Here is a 24,834-nt window from a genome sequence, read left to right on the forward strand (position 1 = left end):
TAAACTACTATTCCTTACCGAAATAATTAATATTAAGCATGCCAAAAAAGCCAAACAAATCAATTTTCAAGAAAATCAGCCAGTTAGCCGAACAATCAATTTGAAAAGGACACCGCCTCAAGTAGTACAGCAGACAGCTTTCAATTCCTTGATACAAAAGCCTCACTCCAGAGCCATCTGCATGTAGGCCTCTCCAAAAGGTCCGTAAACTCAGCTCCATTTAAAACAAAACTCTCCTCCACAATTAAAACCATCTCCTCAGCTGATCTGATAATACTCAACTTCGTTTTCCTGCCTTTTCCCCATAGCCCTCAATTCCCTTACTAATCAAAAGTACGTCTACTTCAGTTTTTAAAAAAAAAACTTAACAACACAGCCTGAACAACATTCTACAGTAAAGAATTCCACAGATTCACTCAGATGAAACTCCATCCTATCTCTGTCTTAAATGGGTGGCCACTTAGTCTGAGATGGTGCCCTCTGGTCTGAGACTCACCCATAAAGGAAATAAAATCTTCTCAGCATTAATCCTATTATAGCCCCTAAGAATACTGTACATTTCAATAAGGTCACTTCTCAAGGAACACACTGTACAGAATAAATTCTGATGAGTACAGACTCAATCTAATTTACTGCTCCTCGTAGAGAAATCTGTCCATAAGAACGTAAGTACCAGGAACAGGAATAAAAAAACAGAAATAAGAAACAGCCCCTTCAGCCTGCCCAGCCATTTAGTACAATCATGCTGATCTCATCTTGGCTTCGATGCCACTCCATGCCTGTGGTCAGCCTGGTGAAACTTCACTGTGATGCCTCCAATGCCAATTTATAAGGATACTAACACTGTTCTCTATATTCTTGATATGGCCGGTCTGGTGCCTTGTTTTGTTTTAGCAAGATTTCCCCATTATGATACACCATTGCCTGTGAAATAAATGCTAACATTCTTGCTTGCCTACCTAATCCTGCTAAAGCTGTATGCTTGCTGCATGATTTTGCGCCAGGGCCATCCCCATGACCACCCAAATCCCACTGTGTTGCAGATTTCTTAGTTTTTATCCAGGAACAGCTTCTTCCTCGCTTTTATTAGACTTTTGACCAGACCCCTCAAATGTTCATTCTGGTCTCTATTTCTGCACCTTTTCTGCAGCTACAACATGGTATTGTGCACTCTGTTCTGCTACCCAGATGCACTCTCTATGGTATGATCTGCCTGTATAGCATGCAAAACAACAATTTTCACTGATATCTAAATATTTATAACAACAAAGATACAGAGCCGTACAGCATGGAAACAAGCCCATCTGTCCAACTCATCCATGCCAAGCATATGTCCTAAACTAATCTAGACCCATTTTCCATCTTTTGACCTATATCCTTCTAAACGCTTCCTATTTGTAAACCTGTTCAGATGCCTTTTAAATGTTGTAATTGTACCAGCCTCCTCCACCTCCTCTGGCGGCTCATTCTATACACACACCACCCTCTGCTTGAAAAAGTTGCCCTTTAGGTCCCTTTTAACTCTTTCCCCTCTCACCTTAAACCTAAGCCCTCCAGTTTCAGTTTCCACCACTCCAGGGAAAAGGCCTTGGCTATTCACCCTATTTGTGTCCCTCATGATTTTATAAACATCTAGGAGGTCACCCCTCAGTATCTGACACTCCAGGGAAACTCCCTCTAGCTCAAACCCTCCAAATCTTGGTAACATTCTTGTTAATCCTTTCTGAACTCTTTCAAGTTTCACAATATCCTTCTTCCAGCAGGGAGACCAGAATGGCATGAGGTATTCCGAAGGTGGCCCAACCAATGTCCTGTACAGCAACAACATGACCTCCCAACTTGTATACTGAATGCACTGAACAATAAAGGCAAGCATACCAAACAGTTCCTCACAATCCTGTCTACCTGGGACTCTACTTTCCATGAACTATGAACCTGTACTCCAAAATCTGTTTGCTCAGCAGCAGTCCCCATGACCTCACCATTAATCAAGTCAATTCTGCTATTTTTCTTGCCAAAGCACATAACTTCACATTTTCACACTGTGCAGACATTTTGTTCCAAATGCTATGGGCTGTCAAGTAAAGAGCTGTAATTTCTGTTTGGCCCTTGATACCATCTTTTAGATTTGGATGCACTCTGCAAGGAAGAATTAAAATGCAACTTTCCTTAACTTCAAAGTTTTGGTTAAAATTCCCACAAACAACTCTATCTAATCGTAAATCTAGGACATTCAATGGAAATTTGGTACTTCGCAAGACAGTAAAAAAATGCGAGGAATGGAAAGGACACAGAGGGGCAAAGAACATCTATGTAGCATTTTGTGACCTTATGATATTTCAAAATGCTTCACAGTTCACATGAGTATTTTTGAAGTGCAGTCACTGTTGCAATGTAGGGAAACATAACTATCAATTTATTTGTAGCATTCTTCCCTAAACAACATAACGAGATTTACTTATGACGCGCACAATGTTGGATAAATATTAATCAGGTCTTTGGCAAGACATGACTTCTATACTTGAAATAGAGACAAGGGATCTTTTACATTTGCAAGAGGATAGAATGGCCTCAGCTTAAAGTGTCTTCTGGTAGTTTTATTACACACTAAGTTGGTTGTGTGAGTACATTATAGGGTTTTGATTATTAAAACACAGACACTTTTTCAAAAATAAAAAGTGATGTGTCAAATCTACTTACATCTTCATCTGTCCTTTTATCCCAACATCATGCCACCACGAGGTTGACACATTAGATCCGAAGAATGCACTGCTCGGTTGCTTTGTAATTGCATCTTGTTTGGTTTTTGAAGATAGTCTACTGATAAATGGGGAATCTCTGACAACTGATGAAAAGGATAAACAAGTAGGAGTGCACACACTTAGCATGCCTGCATGTTCTGTGATATAATGGGCATTAATTAACTCAGGTTTGACTGCATCAATGCTATCAGCCACAGCATCATCATCAGCTTCATAATAACCATTTTCTATCATTTCATGTTCTTCATCCTTCTCTGCTTGTGCAAGAGTAACAAGGTCAATAATTGCCTTTTTAGGGCTCGAGGGACAGCTGCCACCACCACCAGGACTAGTATCAGAAAGGTCTGTACTGCTTCTAGATCCAAAGTAATTCTCCACTAATCCTTGTTTCACAATGTCAGTGCTGCTGGTAGCTGAAAGGTTTGTGTGCATTCCATCATCTGTTTCTTCCAATGCAGGAATTTCAAACACTTTAATTATACTTACATGATGTTCTGGACACAATTCTGCAACTGCATGCTGGCTAATTTCTGCATCACTTGATGTTTGGCATCTTGGCTTATCAAGGTGAATCATTTCAGAGTTCAGATTAATTATATGTTCTGTGGGAGCTTTTTCAAAACCTTGAAGTTCTGTAAAATCATTAAAGCATGCAATATTTTGCTGTGGATTGCTGCAGTTGCTGCAGCCTTCCTGTCTAACAATACAGTTATCAAATTCTTGCTCAGGAAAGTTAGAAGAATGGTGAGCTTCTTGTGGAGTCCCTGAACCTTGAACAAACACAACACTTTCTTCTTGCACAACAATACTAGATGTTATATTTTCAGATTTTAGCTTATCTGGTATTACAGTTGAGTCTATCTTGGGCTGTCCGTCATTAGTCTGTTCCACAAGAATGGTGGCAACTTTTGAGCTTTCATCAACTTGCTGTTCATGATCATCATCTGAAGGCAGAGAGTTTCTAGAAGTTAAAGATGACTGTATTTCACTCACAGCATTTGTACTCTCTGTGCATCGGCCTTTCACATTATCTTTTGGACTTAATTCTGGTTTTAGTGATGGCTGCATGACAGGCTTTTCACTGTGTAGAGAAGTCTTCTCCAACTCCAGTTCAGTAGCTAAATCTGGATCCAGGTGAAAGGCAAAAGAACTGGGTTCACTTTCAAAACCAGAATCTGAAACTCTGGACGATGAGCCAGTGACATAAACATCCGGCAATTTAACAGCATCTCCACTTATAACCAAATTTAACCCCTTTGTACATACTTTTGGCAGTGCACTTTCTGAAGTTGCAGAGTTTATTACGCTTTCTTCCAACTGCAAATAATTTTTTCTTGAATCCAGAAATTTTGGCTCAGCAGATTGATAAAGTCCTTGGTGATCTTTAACAGGAAATTTGGGGGCCATAATGACTGTTACTTTTTCCCCTTCGTAAGTGCATTTACTTCTTGGTTTGACTTGAATATGTTTGATACCTGCACTTGGTGTAACTTGATGACTGTTCAATCTATCAAATTTAGTACAATCTATACATGCAGTTGGAGTCCCAGGACCTGTTTGAAACAAGCCCGATGATGCAAACGTGCAGGGTTCGATTTTATAACGATTAATGCTGTTACCAAATTTATCAAGACTTTTAGCTTTTGGAGTCTCTATGGTTTTTTCCATACTTGAAAAAAGAGGAATTATCTCTTTATGTTGACACAGTAGCTTGGAATCAGCCACTGTCCCATTATCTGCCCTTGTGCTTGTGGGAACTTGCCCACCTTTTGGACAGATCGGAAGCCCACCTTCTGATTTACTGATCTCTCCCAAGTTTGAATTCTTCAAGCATTTGTAACCAACCAATATGACAGAATCCTTAGAGTTTTGCTTCACCAATTTTTTGCTGTTCTCAGACTTAACTGTTTTCTTCACTTTTGTTGCTTTTATTTTTGGTTTGCTGTGCTCTTCAGCTTTCATCTTGCGTTGCTTTATCAGTGCCTTTTCATTTTCATTTTGTTTAACACTGTGAATGTTTGCTGGCTTTGCTTTAAAAACAGTACTGGAGAAGCCTGAAGCATTACATTCCTTGGAGTCTGACTTTTCAAATTTGGCAGAAAAGGATGATCTTCTTACATTCTGAACCCCACTCCAGGGAACATCCAAGTCTTGTGAAGAAACAAAACAATACAAATTTGTAAACAGATGTAAAACTTATACAAAGATGAAATAAAAATATTTGACAGTAATTAAGAAAAATGAGTTAAATCTAAAAAGGGAATAAACATATTTGGACATTTAATACATTAACATGTTCGCATGTAACATGTGTGCTGTCAGAAAGTACTCAGTAATTCTTCAAAAACTGAAAGAACTGCACATGTTATAGATCAGGAACAAAAACAAAAGTTGTTGAAAAAGCTCAGCAAGTCTGGCAGCATCTGCGAAGATGGAAGGGCTTGAGGAAGGGTGTCTGGGCCCGAAACATCAACTGATTTTTCTTCAGAGATGCTGCCAGATCAGGAATTATTTGTTATGTCTATTTTCATCCTTTGCACAAGTTTAAAAACAAATTATACAGTTGCCACATGGCCACTGCTCCACATATCAGTTTGAACTTTCCACAAGGAATAAAAGAATGACAGAAGTAAGATCAGGCCCAATCAAGGATAGTAGTGGTAAGTTGTGTGTGGAGTCAGATGAGATAGGGGAAGCACTAAATAAATATTTTTCAACAGTATTCACTCTAGAAAACAACAATGTTGTCGAGGAGAATGCTGAGATACAGGCTACTCAACTAGGTGGGATTGAGGTTCACAAGGAAGAGGTATCAGAAATCCTTCAGAGGGTGAAGATAGATAAGTCCCCTGGGCCGGATAGGATTTATCCTCGGATCCTCTGGGAAGCCAGGGAGGAGATTGCCCAGCCTTTGGCATTGATCTTTAACTCGTCATTGTCTACAGCAATAGTGCCAGATGACTGGAGGATAGCAAATGTGGTTCCCCTGTTCAAGAAGGGGAGTAGAGACAACCCTGGTAATTATAGACCAGTGAGCCTTACCTCAGTTGTTGGTAAAGTGTTGGAAAAGGTTTTCAGGGGTAGGATTTATAATCATCTAGAAAAGAATAAATTGATTAGGGATAGTCAGCATGGTTTTGTGAAGGGAAGGTCGTGCCTCACAGACCTTATTGAGTTCTTTGTGAAGGTGACCAAACAGGTAGATGAGAGTAAACCGGTTGACGTGGTGTATATGGATAAGGTTTGATAAGGTTCCCCACAATAGGCCATTGTACAAAATGCGGACGAATGGAATTGTGGGAGATATAGCAGTTTGGATTGGAAATTGGCTTGCTGAAAGAAGACAGAGGGTGGTAGTTGATGGGAAATGTTCATCCTGGAGACCAGTTACTAGTGGTGTACCGCAAGGGTCGGTGTTGGGTCCACTGCTGTTTATCATTTTTATAAATGACCTGGATGAGGGCTCGGAAGGATGGGTTAGTAAATTTGCAGACGATGCTTTAGAATGGAAATAATTTGCTCAAATTTAAGGTTGATGGAGTTGTGGATAGTGACAAAGGATGCTAGAGGTTGCAGATAGACATAGATAAACTGCAGAGCTGGGCTGAGAGGTAGCAAATGGAGTTTAATGCAGACAAGTGTGAGGTGATGCACTTTGGTAGGGGTAACCAGAAGGCAAAGTACAGGGCTAATGGTAAGACTCTTAGTAGTGTACATGAGCAGAGAGATTTGGGTGTCCATGTATACAGATCCTTGAAAGTTGCCACCCAGGTTGACAGGGCTGTTAAGAAGACATAGTGTTTTAGCTTTGATTAATAAAGGGATCGAGTTCCGGACCCAAGAGGTTATGGTGAAGCTGTACAAGACTCTGGTGCGGCCGCACTTGGAGTATTGTGTACAGTTCTGGTCACTGCATTGTAAGAAGGATGTGGAAGCTTTGGAAAGGGTGCAGAGGAGATTTACTAGGATGTTGCCTGGTATGGAGGGAAGGTCTTACGAGGAAAGGCTGAGGAGCTTGAGGCTGTTTTCATTAGAGAGAAGAAGGTTGAGAGGTGACTTAATTGAAACATATAAAATAATCAGAGGGTTAGATAGGGTGGATAGGGAGAGCCTTTTTCCTAAGATGGTGACGGCGAGCACGAGGGGGCATAGCTTTAAATTGAGGGGTGAAAGATATAGGACAGATGTCAGAGGTAGTTTCTTTACTCAGAGAGTAGTAAGGGGATGGAACGCTTTGCCTGCAACAGTAGTAGATTCGCCAACTTAAGGTACATTTAAGTCGTCATTGGATAAGCATATGGACGTACATGGAATAGTGTAGGTTAGATGGGCTTCAGATCGGTATGACAGGTCGGCAGAACATCGAGGGCCGAAGGGCCTGTACTGTGCTGTAATGTTCTATGTTCTATCCATCCAGTTTTTAACACCTTTTCCATTTTCTTACTAGTTTGAATTATCTGAAGTAGAGATTCAATGAATGGGCAGGAAATTAGTCTCTTGGGTTCATCACCTCAATTTCTCATGATGATACCTAACTGATGGGATCAAATGACACTACAGCTTTGTTCAGTGGGAATGGATCTCAGCTAGGAAAAGAGATTAGTTACATTCTGTGCAAGTCATCAGCAAAACAGCCTATAGGATAGCCATCCCTTTTATGACATTAACAATATATGTATTACTTGCCCATTGAGTGGGAATAGCAAATTCCTAAAACTAAATAAAACTTATTTTTATACATTTAATACTACAACTTACAATTCAGGCAATAAATAAAATTTACAATGAGGAAGTCCAACATTCATACTATGTAGCACAACTGCCAGCAATGAAATAACTTGTAAAACCCAATGCAAGTTACAAAATGTGAAAGAACATGTGTTTTAATTTTGGACTTTAACTGTTTCAGCTTCTTAGAACCACTCTTTTCAGAATTGAGAAATTATGGTTCACGAGATCAATTAATTATTGTCCATTTCAAAAGCAAAAGAATATTAATGCAAAAGACAACACTCTGCAGGTCTCTCACTGATGAAGGGTCTAGGCCTGAAACGTCAGCTTTTGTGCTCCTAAGATGCTGCTCATCCAGCTCTACACTTTGTCATTCTGCAGGTGCTTTAGAATGGAAATAATTTGCTCAAATTTAAGCATCATTGTGTCTTTCATGGTTGTGGTCATGTAGTTTCCAATGCCACGAAACCCGAGTATCTTAATACATTACTTTGCATTTTCAGATGGAGGAGGAAACTAAGGCGCTTAGGAGCCAGACAGCTAAAGGCCCAGCCTCCAATAGTGGAGCGATAACTCTGATGCATCAGAGATAAGAATCAAAGGTGTGCATTTTCTTGAAGGGTTTTGTGGTTAGAGGAGACCACAGAGGAAAGGAGGGCCAAAGTCATGGAGCTGATAAGACAGACAAAAACAAACGAAAATACTGCAGATGCTGCAAATCAGAAACAAAACGAGAAATTGCTGGAAAAGTTCAGTGGGTCTGGCAGCATCTGTGGACAGAAATCAGCGTTAGTGTTTTGGGCCCAGTGACCCTTCTCCAAAATAGTGATGCCTTTCTCCTAAAGAAGGGTCACTGGAAATGAAAGGCTAACTGATTTCTCCTCACAGATGCTGCCAGACCCACTGAGCTTTTCCAGCAATGTAGAATGGAAACAAGCTCTTAGGCCCAAACTGGTTAGAACATTGGACTTTCTCATTGTAAATTTTATTTAGTGCCTAAACTGTAAGTTATAACATAAAATATCTACCAGCATAAAATACCAGGGTGGCACGGTGGCTCAGTGATTACCACTGCTGCCTCAAAGTGTCAGGGACCCGGGTTCGATTCCACCCTCTGCTTCTCCCCGTGTCTGCAAAGGTTTCCTCCGGGTGCTCCGGTTTCCTCCCACAGTCCGAAGATGTGTAGGTTAGGTGGATTGGCTCGGCTAAATTGGTCATGGTGTTCAGGGATGCGTAGATTAGGTGGGTTATAAGAGGATGGGTCTGGGTGACTTGCTACAAGAGTTAGTAGGGCTTGTTGGGCCAAAAGGCCTGTTTCCACGCTATAGGGATTCTATGATATCTAAAAGTGTTACCCACTCAGCTCATTCCAATTGCCAACATTTGGTCCCTATCCCTCTAAAATCCTTCCCATCCATGTACCTGTCCAAATGTTCATTTAAGCATTGCTATTGTACCTGCCTCAACCACTTTCCCTGGCAGTGCATTTCCTATATTGGCCACTCTGTGGAAAATGTTTCCACTCAGGTCCTTCTTAAATCTATTCCCTTTCACTTTAAACCTATACCCTCAAGTTTTCAATTCCCATCCCTGGAAAAAGAGATCATATGCATTTAGTACATCTATGCCCCTCATAATTTTACACACCTCAATAAGGTTACCCCTCATTTTCCTACATTCCAAGTAATGAAGTCCTATCTTGGCCAACCTCTCCTCATAACTCAGGCCTCCTCGTCCGGGGAGCATCCTCGTAAATCTTCTTTGCACAGTTTCCAGTTGAACTCTCTTTCCTATAGCAGGGTAACCAAAACTGTACATAATATTCCAAGTGCATCAGCACCGACACACTTATACAACTGTACAATGTCCCAAATCCACAAACGATGAAGGCCAGCATGCTAAATGCCTTCTTCACCACCCTGTCCACCAGGGATGCCACTTGCAATGAACTGTGTACTTGTATTCGTAGGTGGCTCTGTTCCACAACACTTCTCAGGATCTTTCCGTTTACTGTATAAGTCCTACCTTGGTTTGACTTTCCAAAGTGCAACACTTCACACTTATCTGTATTGAATTGCATTTGCCAATCCTCAGACCCACTTGCATATCTGATCAAGATCCCGCAATAATTTTTGATAACCGTCTTCGCTATCAACGATACATCTGACTTTTGTGTCATCTGCAAATGTACTAATTGTTCCTTGTACAATCGCATTCAGATCATTTATGCAAACAACAAATAACAAAGGTTCCAGTACCTACCCCTATGGCACACCATTAGTGACAGATCTCCAGTCTGAGAAACAACCTTCAACCATCACCCTCTGCTTCCTACCATTGAGACAATTTTGAATCCAACTAGCTAGCCCTTCCTGGATCCCATGCAAACTAACTTTCATGACTATAGCCTGCTGTGCAGGACCTTGTCAAAGGCCTTACTAAATATGGACAACATCCACTGCCTGAACTTCATTCTTCCTTTTGGATACCTCTTTGAAAAACTCAAAGATTTGTCGGACATGACTTCCCGCGCACAAATCCATGCTATCACTAATCAGACCATGACTATCCAAATGTTGGTTGATGCTGTCCCTGGGTATCCTCTCCAATAAATTGCCTACCGCTGATGTCAGGAACACTGGTCTGTAGTTCCTTGGTTTGTCTTTTCCACCTTTCTTAAACAATGGAATACACTCGTCACCTTCCAGGCCCCAGAACTTCCTTAAAACTCTCCCCCACGTCCTGCGGCTCCACAGGATGGCTGTGCTGATCTTTAAGGGGACCGATTCTTTCCCTAGTCACCATTTTACCCATAGTTTGGTTATAGAACCTTTTGGGATTATCTTTCACCTTATGTGCCAAACCCCTCTCATATCCTCTTTTAGCTCTTCTGGTTTTAGATTAAAATTGATGTTTTTCTTGAATGGGAGCTAAAATAGGTCAGCAAGCAGGTAAGTAAAAGGTGAATGGAACTTTAAGACAGTAAAGACATGGGAAGAGGTTTGAATTACCTGAGATTTGCTGGAATAGAAATGGGAGGATGGCCAAGAGGATAATGAAATGCTCAAATCTAGAGGTAACAATGGCATGGATGGGAGTTTCAGCGGCAGTTGGGCCAAGTTTGGGTTAAAATTGGATAATGGTACGAATACAGAAATGGATTCTCTTAGATGATGGCATAGATTTGAAGGTTTGAAGCTCATCTCAGAGTCAAACATAAAACCACGATTGTGAGCAGTCTAAACTTAGAAGAGTCCATAAAGGGATATAGACAAGTTACTTGAACAGGCAAAAATTTGACAAATGATGTATAAATGTGGAAAATTGTGATCTTATTCACTTAGGCAGCACAAGTGGACAAACTATATATAATTTAAGTGGAGAGAGGTTTCTGAATTCTATGGTACTAAGGGATCTGAGAGTTCTGGTACACAAATCACAGTACATTAGTATGTTGGTGCAGCCTGTGACAAGAAATACAAATGAACAATGTTGTTAGAAGAGGAATGGAATATCAACATGAGGACAACTTGCTACAATTGTACAGGGTGTGGGTGAGACCATATTTGGAGAAATGTTTACAATTTGGTCTTTTTACTTGAGAAAACATGTAGTTGCGATAGAAACATATTGGAGAAACACATGATATAGGAACAAAAGACAACCATTTGGTCTCTCGAGCCTGCTCCACCATTCAATAATTGTATTCGAAATCCCACAGTTCCAGCTACACCCTCTGCAAACCTTCTAACACTAGCACTACCGCCACCCTCCCAGCCCAGCTAAGTAGAATCGATCCATCACTGTCACCAAAATAAATAGTGACTTGTTCTCATTTCAATGATCCCTGGAATGAAGGGATTGCCGAATGAGGAAAGTTGGACAGGTTGGGCTTGTAATTATTGAGGCTTAAAAGAATGAGAATTGATCTTTTTAAAACTTTTAAGGTGCAGATGAGATTTGAAAGGGTAGATGCTGGGATGATATTTCTTCTTACGAGAGGGACTAGAACTTTGGTACACAGTTTAAAAACAAGAGGTCTCCATTTAAAATGGAGATGGGATTTATTTTTAATTTCTGGAGTCATTAGTCTATGCTATTCTCTATCCCAGTTTGCAATGGAGGCAGGATCACTAAATATACTTAATGCCAAGTGAGAGAGAGATCATTGTGTGACAAGGGATCCAAATAACACTGGAGGGAGAAAGGGAAGTAGAATTGAGGCCACAATCAGATTTGATCTTTCAAACAGCAAAGCAGCTCCTGCTCCTTATTCATTTGCTCAAACATTTGTCAAGACAGGAATAAAGGCATTTACAAGGAGTTTACAGTATGGAAGGGACCAGGGTCTTGCTCTTCGCAAGACTTAATTGTAAGAAATTTTTGGCTCTTCTGGATGTCAGACAAGAAATTTGATAACTTGGTTATAGTGGATGAATTAAGAGGAGGATAGTAATGAGAAGCTGGACGTTCTTGATGTACTTGTGAACATACTGACAATGTGCTATTGGATAATGCTGCAGAGTAATACCACGCAAATGAAAATTTGGATCGAACCTTGATGTGACAGTGGGAAGAAAAGTTACTGGAAGTGATATTCTGAACATGGTTAGACAGATGAGAACAGGGGATGCAAACCAATGTTCTGAAATACTGGAAAACTATGCAGCCAACCAAAAATATCTGCCTTTTACCTTCTGGAACAGAATCCAGATATCGATCCTCAAAGATAATGGGCAGTGAACTGAAGTCTCCATCTAATTCTACACATTCCACAGGGAGAGACGGAAGAGAACTGAAATAGGTAGAATTCTTTATAGCTGCAGCCATCTGTGCATGACTTTGTGCACTGAAAATTACCCAAAAAATGTATACGTTAAATTGCAAAGAGCCATACATTTCAGATTAGTGAAAAAGCAATTTTTTGTTTGGTTATCAAACTCTCCATATTTGGCAAATATAACGTTCAAACCATTTTGTTAAACAGTGCTGTAATACATGCAAAATGGGTCTATGTCCTTACAACGTAAATATTTATCTCCAAAGTTTAATCATTTCAATTTTTAGATTTAAGTTTAAATCATATAAATAGCAATATTAGCAAGTCACGAAGAACTTCTATAAAATTAATACAACAAAAAAAAGTTTCACAATTGTTAGGGATGCCCATAACTGAGTACACAAAATAGCTGTTAAGGCTGCCCAAACACAAAATGACTGTGATGGCTGCCCACAACAATTGCTGACGGCAACATTTTCTTGAGGCTGCAACTGATGCAGAAGAAGAAGATACAGATAATGTGTTTCACAAGTAAAACAATAGCAACTCTGTAAGCCATAGAGCATTTGAAGCTAAAGACAAGGTAACAACATTTGACATTTGATTCAACTCTGTAAGCCACAGACAAAACATTTAACATTTGCAGCTAACATGAAAGATAATATGTGAACAACACTCTAATTAGTTGTTTAATCAATAATTATAGATTATAGTTCATAAAAGGATTCAAACCAGACCACAGATGGTTAACAATTAGGTAGCAAGTGCGGCACGAGCAGTTTGTCTCTCTCTTACACTTGCTTCAGACACTGTAATGTGAATTGAATGATAACTTTTTAAACTGAGCCATATAACATTGTCGGAACTGATCAAAAATCAATACGCTTTTGTTTTCTCTGTAATGAGAAATCTAAAATTCCTGATCTAATAAATTGGCAGTTCCGGCAAATGTTATTTGGACAGGAAGACTCCATCCAGTTCTGGTTGCCCAATTACAGGAAGGATATTATCAGGCAGGAGAGAGTGTTTAGAGCAGGTTTACCAGGTGCTACCAAGTATGGAAGGTTTGATTTATAAAGAAAGACTGCATAGGTTGGGACTTTTCTCACTCGAGCATAAGAGGTTGAGAGGCAACCTGACAGGAATTTATAAGATAATGAGAGATACAGATAGTATTAATGGTAGTTAACTCTTCTCTAGTTTGGAGGATTTCAAGACAAGGGGGTACATTTTTAAGGTAAGAGGAGAAGAGAAATTTAAAAGCATATGGACAATGATAGGATCAGAGATAATGGGAACTGCAGATGCTGGAGATTCCAAGATAATAAAATGTGAGGCTGGATGAACACAGCAGGCCAAGCAGCATCTCAGGAGCACAAAAGCTGACGTTTCGGGCCTAGACCCTTCATCAGAGAGGGGGATGGGGGGAGGGAACTGGAATAAATAGGGAGAGAGGGGGAGGCGGACCGTAGATGGAGAGTAAAGAAGATAGGTGGAGAGGGTGTAGGTGGGGAGGTAGGGAGGGGATAGGTCAGTCCAGGGAAGACGGACAGGTCAAGGAGGTGGGATGAGGTTAGTAGGTAGCTGGGGGTGCGGCTTGGGGTGGGAGGAAGGGATGGGTGAGAGGAAGAACCGGTTAGGGAGGCAGAGACAGGTTGGACTGGTTTTGGGATGCAGTGGGTGGGGGGGGGGGAAAGAGCTGGGCTGGTTGTGTGGTGCAGTGGGGGGAGGGGATGAACTGGGCTGGTTTAGGGATGCAGTGGGGGAAGGGGAAATTTTGAAACTGGTGAAGTCCACATTGATACCATATGGCTGCAGGGTTCCCAGGCGGAATATGAGTTGCTGTTCCTGCAACCTTCGGGTGGCATCATTGTGGCAGTGCAGGAGGCCCATGATGGACATGTCATCAAGAGAATGGGAGGGGGAGTGGAAATGGTTTGCGACTGGGAGGTGCAGTTGTTTGTTGCGAACTGAGCGGAGGTGTTCTGCAAAGCGGTCCCCAAGCCTCTGCTTGGTTTCCCCAATGTAGAGGAAGCCGCACCGGGTACAGTGGATGCAGTATACCACATTGGCAGATGTGCAGGTGAACCTCTGCTTAATGTGGAATGTCATCTTGGGGCCTGGGATGGGGGTGAGGGAGGAGGTGTGGGGACAAGTGTAGCATTTCCTGCGGTTGCAGGGGAAGGTGCCGGGTGTGGTGGGGTTGGAGGGCAGTGTGGAGCGAACAAGGGAGTCACGGAGAGAGTGGTCTCTCCGGAAAGCAGACAGGGGAGGGGATGGAAAAATGTCTTGGGTGGTGGGGTCGGATTGAAAATGGCGGAAGTGTCGGAGGATAATACGTTGTATTCGGAGGTTGGTAGGGTGGTGTGTGAGAACGAGGGGGATCCTCTTGGGGCGGTTGTGGCGGGGGCGGGGTGTGAGGGATGTGTCGCGGGAAATGCGGGAGACGCGGTCAAGGGCGTTCTCAATCACCGTGGGGGGAAAGTTGCGGTCCTTAAAGAACTTGGACATCTGGGATGTGCGGGAGTGGAATGTCTTATCGTGGGAGCAGATGCGGCGGAGGCGGAGGAATTGGGAATAGGGGATGGAATTTTTGCAGGAGGGTGGGTGGGAGGAGGTGTATTCTAGGTAGCTGTGGGAGTCGGTGGGCTTGAAATGGACATCAGTTACAAGCTGGTTGCCTGAGATGGAGACTGAGAGGTCCAGGAAGGTGAGGGATGTGCTGGAGATGGCCCAGGTGAACTGAAGGTTGGGGTGGAAGGTGTTGGTGAAGTGGATGAACTGTTCGAGCTCCTCTGGGGAGCAAGAGGCGGCGCCGATACAGTCATCAATGTACCGGAGGAAGAGGTGGGGTTTGGGGCCTGTGTAGGTGCGGAAGATGGACTGTTCCACGTAACCTACAAAGAGGCAGGCATAGCTGGGGCCCATGCGGGTGCCCATGGCCACCCCCTTAGTCTGTAGGAAGTGGGAGGAGTCAAAAGAGAAGTTGTTGAGTGTGAGGACAAGTTCCGCTAGGCGGATGAGAGTGTCGGTGGAGGGGGCCTGGTCGGGCCTGCGGGACAGGAAGAAGCGGAGGGCCTTGAGGCCATCTCCATGCGGAATGCAGGTGTACAGGGACTGGACGTCCATGGTGAAAATGAGGTGTTGGGGGCCAGGGAATTGGAAGTCCTGGAGGAGGTGGAGGGCGTGGGTGGTGTCACGGACATAGGTGGGGAGTTCCTGGACCAAAGGGGAGAAAATGGAGTCCAGATAGGTGGAGATGAGTTCGGTGGGGCAGGAGCAGGCTGAGACGATGGGTCGACCAGGGCAGGCAGGTTTGTGGATTTTGGGAAGGAGATAGAACCGGGCCGTGCGGGGTTGGGGAACAATGAGGTTGGAGGCTGTGGGTGGGAGGTCCCCTGAGGTGATGAGGTTTGCGACGAAATGGTTTGCGACTGGGAGGTGCAGTTGTTTATTGCAAACCGAGCGGAGGTGTTCTGCAAAGCGGTCCCCAAGCCTCTGCTTGGTTTCCCCAATATAGAGGAGGCCACACCGGGTACAATGGATACAGTATACCACATTGGCAGATGTGCAGGTGAACCTCTGCTTAATATGGAAAGTCATCTTGGGGCCTGGGATAGGGGTGAGGGAGAAGGTGTGGGGGCAAGTGTAGCACTTCCTGCGGTTGCACAGGAAGGTGCCGGGTGTGGTGGGGTTGGAGGCCAGTGTGGAGCGAACAAGGGAGTCACGGACAGAGTGGTCTCTCCGGAAAGCAGACAAGGGTGGGGATGGAAAAATGCCTTGGGTGGTGGGGTCGGATTGTAGATGGCGGAAGTGTCGGAGGATGATGCGTTGTATCTGGAGGTTGGTGGTGTGGTGTGTGAGAACGAGGCGGATCCTCTTTGGGCGGTTGTGGCGGGGGCGGGGCGTGAGGGATGTGTTGCGGGAATTGCGGGAGATGCGGTCAAGGGCGTTCTTGACCACTGTGGGGGGAACGTTGTGGTCCTTGAAGAACTTGGACATCTGGGATGTGTGGGAGTGGAATGCCTCATCCTGGGAGCAGATGCGGCGGAGGCAGAGGAATTGGGAATACGGGATGGAATTTTTGCAGGAGGGTGGGTGGGAGGAGGTGTATTCTAGGTAGCTGTGGGAGTCGGTGGGCTTGAAATGGACATCAGTTACAAGTTGGTTGCCTGAGATGGAGACAGAGGTGTCCAGGAAGGTGAGGGATGTGTTGGAGATGGCACAGATGAACTTGAGGTTGGGGTGGGGTGGAAGGTGTTGGTGAAGTGGATGAACTGTTCGAGCTCCTCAGGGGAGCAAGAGGCGGCACCAATACAGTCATCAATGTAATGGAGGAAGAGGTGGTGTTTGGGGCCCCTAACCGAACTCGTCCTCACCCTCAACCAGTTCTCTTTCGATTCCTCCCACTTCCTACAGACAAAGGGAGTGGCCATGGGCACCTGCATGGACCCCAGCTATGCATGCCTCTTTGTAGGTTACGTGGAACAGTCCCTCTTCCACATCTACACAGGCCCCAAACCCCACCTCTTCCGCCGTTACATTGATGACTGTATTGGTGCTGCCTCTTGCTCCCCAGAGGAGCTCGAACAGTTCATCCACTTCACCAACACCTTCCACCCCACCCCAACCTCAAGTTCATCTGTGCCATCTCTAACACATCCCTCACCTTCCTGGACACCTCTGTCTCCATCTCAGGCAACCAGCTTGAAACTGATGTCCATTTCAAGCCCACTGACTCCCACAGCTACCTAGGATACACCTCCTCCCACCCACCCTCCTGCAAAAATTCCATCCCCTATTCCCAATTCCTCCGCCTCCGCCGCATCTGCTCCCAGGATGAGGCATTCCACTCCCGCACATCCCAGATGTCCAAGTTCTTCAAGGACCGCAACTTTCCTCCCACAGTGGTCAAGAACGCCCTTGACCGCGTCTCCCGCAATTCCCGCAACACATCCCTCACGCCCCGCCGCCACAACCCCCCAAAGAGGATCCGCCTCGTTCTCACACACCACACCACCAACCTCCAGATACAACGCATCATCCTCCGACACTTCCGCCATCTACAATCCGACCCCACCACCCAAGACATTTTTCCATCCCCACCCTTGTCTGCTTTCCGGAGAGACCACTCTCTCCGTGACTCCCTTGCTCGCTCCACACTGGCCTCCAACCCCACCACACCCGGCACCTTCCTGTGCAACCGCAGGAAATGCTACACTTGCCCTCACACCTCCTCCCTCACCCCTATCCCAGGCCCCAAGATGACTTTCCACATTAAGCAGAGGTTCACCTGCACATCTGCCAATGTGGTATACTGTATCCGTTGTACCCGGTGTGGCCTCCTCTATATTGGGGAAACCAAGCAGAGGCTTGGGGACCGCTTTGCAGAACTCCTCCGCTCGGTTTGCAATAAACAACTGCACCTCCCAGTCGAAAATCATTTCAACACCCCCTCCCATTCTTTAGATGACATGTCCATCATGGGCCTCCTGCAGTGCCACAATGATACCACCCGAAGGTTGCAGGAACAGCAACTCATATTCGGCTTGGGAACCCTGCAGCCCAATGGTATCAATGTGGTCTTCACCAGCTTCAAAATCTCCCCGTCCCCCACTGCATCCCAAAACCAGCCCACCCTGTTTCTGCCTCCCTAACCTGTTCTTCCCCTCACCCATCCCTTCCTCCCACCCCAAGCCACACCTCCATCTCCTACCTACTAACCTCATCCCACCTCCTTGACCTGTCCGTCTTCCCTGGACTGACCTATCCCCTCCCTACCTCCCCACCTATACTCTCCTCTCCAGCTATCTTCTTTTCTCTCCATCTTCGGTCCGCCTCCCCCTCTCTCCCTATTTATTCCAGAACCCTCACCCCATCCCCCTCTCTGATGAAGGGTCTAGGCCCGAAACATCAGCTTTTGTGCTCCTGAGATGCTGCTTGGCCTGCTGTGTTCATCCAGCTTCACACTTTATTATCTTGGATTCTCCGGCATCTGCAGTTCCTATTATCTCCCATTTACTGAGCTGCATGCAGCTGCAACAACATTAACAGCTTAACACCATTCAGGGCATAGCAGCCAGCTTGATCAGTACCCCATTCAACAACTTTTAACATCCACTACTTGCCAGTGGCAGTAGTTTCGGTTTCTATGCAAGATGTACTGCAGCAATCATCAGGACTCTTCTGACAATACCATCCAACCCTGTGATCTCTATCACCTAGAAAGACAAGGGCAGTAGATGTGTGGGAACACCATTGCCTGACGTTTTCCTCCAAATAACACACCACCCTGACTTGAAACTTTACTGCCACTTCTTCAGTTAGTCAAAACTCTCCTCTTCTAGCAACAATTAAATGTCCGTGCACCAGATGGACTGCAGTGGCTCAAGGCACCAGCACCTTCTCAAGGGCAATCAAGGATGGCTGAGAAAAGCTGGCCTTGCTACTAAGTTCACAGCTCAAAAAATTTTGAGGAATACCGAGGGAGTGACAGAAAATTAGTACAGCACGCAGATATGGCATGGAAGCAAAATGGAAGGAAGAAATCAGAATTTCAGATGAGTTAAATCAATGAAAGAAGGACTATAGTTTTGATAACATCTTTCACAACCCTAAGCACTTTACAATCAATTTCGTCGCGGAGCCATTGCCGTAGCATAGAAACAGCCAAATATATAATATATTCTAACAGCCAATTTATGCAGTGGAAGGTCCCTCAAACAGCAATGTGATCGAGTGTTTAATTCCCCAGGTTTTTCTTAAAACACTGCATTGGATCTTTTAAATTCACCTGAATAGGCATACAGATTCTTAGTTTAACGCGTTATTTGACGGATAGTAGCTTCAACAATGCAGCTGAATATCAGCTTTTTCTTTTGTGCTCAGCATTACTTCTAACTTAGATGCAGAGACATAATGAAATAAGAAACTGGGTACAACCTAAACAATGCCTTTACATGCAAAAGAACCACATCAGTGAACCAGAGACCTGTGATGCGAAAGGATGCCAATTAACAGCTGTGTAGCTTGCAGCCACATTAGAAATAATATGCTTAAATCAGTAGCACACAATTTTGTCGCTGGCAGAAACAAGCGAAGTAAGGGCAGAGGAGAGGAAAAATAATTGTAAATTCAACATAGTCAGCCAAATAAAATATTTATGTTTATGTTCCAGGAATCCTTTTAAGAACTGTTGGTCTGGTTGGTGATCATCTAAGAATATTGAATACTGCATCAGCAGCACATTCTGTGGTCAGTCACAAACTAATTTTGAATTCTACTGTTTTCAATTCATGTCAGTAACCTGGATTCACAAACTTAATGTAAAGTGGCCAAATTTGCACATCAAGCTCGGACTGGCATGTCAATCACATATAAGGTTTTGGAGCAGATCTGTAGTTCAGGTTCTGGGTGATGAGGTTGGTTGGCTCACCGAGCTGGTTTGTTGTTTCGCAGACTTTTCGTTACTGTGCTTGGTATCATCCTCAGTGCAGACTCCGATGAAGCATCTGTGTGTTTTCCCGCCTGGTTTTTAAACTCTGGGGTCTGATGAGATGGATTGCCTCACTTATGGTTTTCCTTCGTAGTGGAATGTATATGGGGTCGAGTTCAATGTGTTTATTAATAGTATGCTGCATGGAGTGCCATGCTTCCAGGAATTCTCATGCTTGTCTCTGCCTAGCCTGTCCCAGGGTCTTGATGTTGTTTCAGTCAAAGTCGTGGTTCTCCTTGTCCATGTGGATTGAGATGAGTATTGGTCGTGTCTTTTTGGAGCCAGATGGTGTTCGTGTACCCTGTTGTTAGTTAGTTTCTTTCCTGTTTGTCCGATGTAGTGTTTCTTACAGTCTCTGCAGGGGATTTTGTAGGTGACACTGTTCCTGTCCATGGCAGGGAGTGGGTCGTTAGTTCAGGTGAGCAGTTGTCATAGGGTTGACGTGGGCTAGTGTGCCACTCCGATGTCCAGTGTTCGTAGGAGTCCTGTGGTAAGTTTTGACGTGTTCCTAATGTAGGGTAGTGTGATGAGTATGTCAGGGCGTGTAGAATCTTTCTGATGCTGTTCGTGTAGGCACCTTCTGACTCTGTTCTTTGGATATCCATTGTCTTTGAACAAAAATGGCCGCAAGATGGTAAGAGTAATCATAAACGACACACGCAACCGGCTCCACAAATACAACAGTGAAATTACGCACCAAAAAATGTTATTCCAGGAAGCAACCAATCAAGGCTGGACAACGGACATGGGACGAGCAATTAACATCAACCAACAGACCACAAGAGCCAAGAAAAGACAGATCCTGCAAGACAAGCGAGCCATATTTATCCACAACAACGACAACAACAGACCAGACACATGGATAAGAAACCTCTCTGACAGGAAACAGACAGACACAGAAAAAGCCGTTCTCGCCTTACAACTGAACTACAATTACAGGGACGCCAACAAAACAGAATTCCTAGCTACATTGGAAGCCACACAAAGGACCAACAACATCAACGAAGAAACTCAACAAACTATAAGACAGACAGTAATCCCGACAGTAACCAGAAGGAACGAACTCAACACACGGGAAAGATGAGTCCTGAACAGATTAGAGGAGGACAAGAACATCACAATACTACCTGCAGACAAAGGGCGCATGTCAGTGATAATGACTAAAAGGGAATACATCAATAAGGCACAAGCCCTGCTTACCGATGAAAACACATACCGGCAAGTATAAACTGACCCAACACTGCAACTAGGCAACAAAATCCTCTACACTCTACAAAGACTTAAACAAACAGGACATATCAACAAAACAAATTTCTGAAGAATGAAACCCAAAAGAATGAACACACCCAGATTCTACGGTCTCCCTAAAGTGCACAAGCCGGAAGTCCCCCTCAGACTCAGTTTCCCTACCAGGCACTCCATCACACAGATTAGCCAAAGAGCTACAAAGAAGATTCAGGCACCTAGTCAACGAGTCACCCTACTCTACCCACTCAGCCCAAGAATTCCTCAACTCCATCAAAAACATAAAGATAGAGTACGAAGAGACCGTGACATCGCTTGTTGTCACTGCCCTATTCACATCAAAAGACATACCACTAGCAAGGGAAACAATGACACACTACTTGAGCAAGAGCATGACCCCAGTGAATCCAACTCCAAGGACAACATGTTCAAACTATTGGTCCTATGCCTGACCACCCACTTTACCTTCAAAGGGCCAAACATACAAGCAAATCAACAGGACGCCCACCGGATCACCTATCTCTGGACTCATAGCAGAAGCAGTGATGCAAAGACTGGAAAGGACTGCCCTTCCGCAAATCCAACTGAAACTGAGGATACACTATGTAGATGACACCTTTGGCATTATTAAACGAACCAAATTAGAACAGACACACAAACTTATAAACAACACCCTCACCGGAATAAAATTCACCAGAGAGGAGGAGAAGAACAAAGAGTTCCCATTCCTGGATGTCATGGTAGAACGCAAGACAAATGGGAAACTGCAAATGGAAGTACACAGAATGGCCACACATACAGACCAGGTACTGAACTTCAATAGTAACCATCCCAGCACACACAAAAGAAGCTGCGTGCAGACACTATTTAAAAGGGCAACAACACACTGCAGCAACACGGAACTACGCCAGGAGGAAGAAGAATACCCCTTCCAAGTTTTCAAGGATAATGGATATCCAAAGAACTGGGTCAGAAAATGCCTACACGAACAACATCAGAAAGATTCTCCACGCCCCAACACACTCATCACACTACCCTACATCAGGAACATGTCAGAACTCACCACAAGACTCCTACGACCGCTGGGCATCAGGGTGGTACACAAGCCCACGTCAACCCTATGACAACTGCTCACCCAAGCTAAAGACTCACTCCCTGCCATGGACAGCAACAATGTCATCTACAAAATCCCCTGCAGAGACTGCAAGAAACAGTACATTGGACAAACAGAAAGGAAACTAACTAACAACAGGGTACACGAACACCAACTGGCTCCAAAAAGACACGACCAGTACTCACATCTCAATCCACATGGTCAAGGAGAACCACGACTTTGACTGGGGCAAAACCAAAATCCTGGGACAGGCTAGGCAGAGACAAGCATGAGAATTCCTGGAAGCATGGCACTCCATGAAGCATGCTATTAATACACACATTGAACTCGACCCCATCTACACTCCACTACGAAGGAAAACCATAAGTGAGGCAATCCATCTCAACGGACCCCAGAGTTTAAAAACCAGGCGGGAAAACACACCGATGCTTCATTGGAGGTTGCACTGAGGATGTTACCAAGCACGGTAAGGAAACGTCTGCGAAACAACAAACCAGCTCGGTGAGCCAATCAACCTCAATCACATCATAACAAAATAATTCACACCGTTCAACAGCCACTTTTTGGTTTGCGATGGTGCCTCAAATGTAACTGGCAAAGGGAATCACAACAAAATGATGGCAGAACATGAGCTGGATTTTTGAGAATACGGATCCTTTTCAATTTCTATGGCATGTGATCACTATGGGGCACAATTAATAGCCTCTGTGTATGAAAAAAACCAACAATCCCTGGGAAACCACATGTTTACCGTACCTGCTTCTTTCTGGCAAGAATGATTGAAATGCTGTGAACCTCCAACCAGAACATGGAAGATCAAGATAGAGTATGTACAGAAAAAAAAACTGTTCCTAGTATTCAAAACAGAATCAGTCCATCAGGCCTAAAAATATCTATTTGCCAATGCATTTCCTAGAGAATCACAGACTGCTGAATAGAACCAGCTTAACTTCAGCAATAATGAGGCAATATCTTTATCCTTGCCAATCCAATTGATTCAGATCCTAAATCAGAACAATGACATGAATGATCTCTACGATGGTTTAGATCTCTTGAATTCAGTAAAAGTCAATGTTGTGAAGCCATGGGTTAGAAGACTCAAAGTACACACACAATTGTGTTTGAAGGAAGGGGGAGTGAAGGGTTTGAGCCCTCTGCAGCATTCAGAATCTCCATCTGCACAGCAAATATGACCTAAAAATACTGAGATAGCAAGAATTGCTGATACTGGAGTCAGGGATAACGATATGTGGAGCTGGAGGAACACAGGAGGCCAGGAAGTATCAGAAAAACAGGAAAGCTGACATTCCTGGTCTGGACCCTTTTTCAGAAATGGGGAGGGGAGCTCAGAAATAAATAGAGGAGGGGGTGTGACCAAGAAAGGTAGGCGGGATGGTGATAGGTGAGCTATTGTAGGTAGTAGTCAGAATTGTTCAATGAGGTGGGAGAGACGATGGATAGGTCTTGTCAGGTCAGGTCAAGGAGGCGACGTGAGAAGGAGGGTTTGTCATGGGATGAGGCCAAGGGGGGTAGATTTTGAAACTGGTAAAATCCACATTTAGGCCATCAGGCTATAGGCTCCAAAGGTGGAATATGAGGTGCTGCTCCTCCAGTTTGCGGGCGGCGTAATTGTGACACTGGAGGCGGCCCAGGACACACGTGTCACCCAAGGAGTTGGTGGGGGGGGGGGGGGGGGGGTCAAAATGTTTTGTGGCCCGAAGGTTTTGTTGTTTGCCATGTACAGACTGCAAATGCTCCACTAACAAACACCACCACCTTCCAAATGCCACACACAAACTAGAGTCCACCCCAATCCCCAGAGCATCTGACCCAGGCCCATTCCCCTATATCCACCTAATCTACACATCCCTAAACAGTATGGGCAATTTAGCATGGCCAATCCACCTTGCCTGCACATCTTTGGACTGTGGGAGGAAACTGGAGCACCTGGTGGAAATCCACGCCGACACAGGGAGAATGTGCCAACTCCACAGACAATTGCCCGAGGGTGGCATCGAACCCAGGTCCCTGGCGTTGTGAGGCAGCAGTGCTATTCATTCAGCCTCTGTGCCACCTAGCACTGATTGATGGAATCTTTAAAAGTATAGTTAAGTATCTGTTGAACTCATGAGTGCTAATTATTTCATCAAGTGATGGATTACACTGAAAAACTCTTGTATTAAGATTACACCTGCATTTTTTTTAAAAACGGAATTATTCCACCTGCGATACTAGTTATTGAAAATAAATATTTGCATTTACTAACTATAGGTGCACAACATGTAGTATATAGAGCAAATCTTTTCACCCAAAGTGAAAAAGTTGTTATTTTCTAATACAATTAAAACCTGGCTATTGTTCTCTTGCCTTAATCTTTAAGTTCATAATTACTTACTGCAATTCCTGATATGCTAGCGCCGCTTGTCGAGGGTGTTCAATGCAGAAAAAAGCTTCTGAAAATCTTCTTACCTATTCAATTGGATGGAAGAGGAAGGGAACAAATACAAACAAAATTTCAGCAAATTTTGTAAATTCGATGCCAAAAATCCCGAGTTTCAGTTCTACATAGCATATATTCAACAAAATGCTTTTGGTAACAAACTGCATTGTATATGAATAATGGGATGAGGGGCCACAAATTAGAGAGTGAACAGGTACTAGAGAAATCTATTTCAAAAGAACAATAGCCATCAATTAAGACTCCTTC

The 24,834-nt window shown here is 44.0% G+C and overlaps 1 protein-coding gene across 4 annotated transcripts in view; it reads right to left on the reverse strand.

The window, feature by feature from the left end:
* Positions 1–24,834, reverse strand: part of fam135a (family with sequence similarity 135 member A) — a 208,536-nt gene that overhangs the window by 12,528 nt on the left and 171,174 nt on the right. For all 4 annotated transcript variants that reach the window (XM_059645496.1, XM_059645499.1, XM_059645497.1 and 1 more), the window contains 3 exons: positions 24,523–24,596; positions 12,188–12,342; positions 2,701–4,912 (listed from right to left, as the gene is read on the reverse strand). In XM_059645496.1, the coding sequence (XP_059501479.1) occupies positions 2,701–4,912; positions 12,188–12,342; positions 24,523–24,596 (2,441 nt within the window). The remainder of the gene's footprint in view (positions 1–2,700; positions 4,913–12,187; positions 12,343–24,522; positions 24,597–24,834) is intronic.

This window comes from Stegostoma tigrinum, chromosome 4 (genome assembly GCF_030684315.1).
Source record: "Stegostoma tigrinum isolate sSteTig4 chromosome 4, sSteTig4.hap1, whole genome shotgun sequence".
Classification (NCBI taxonomy): Eukaryota; Metazoa; Chordata; class Chondrichthyes; order Orectolobiformes; family Stegostomatidae; genus Stegostoma; species Stegostoma tigrinum.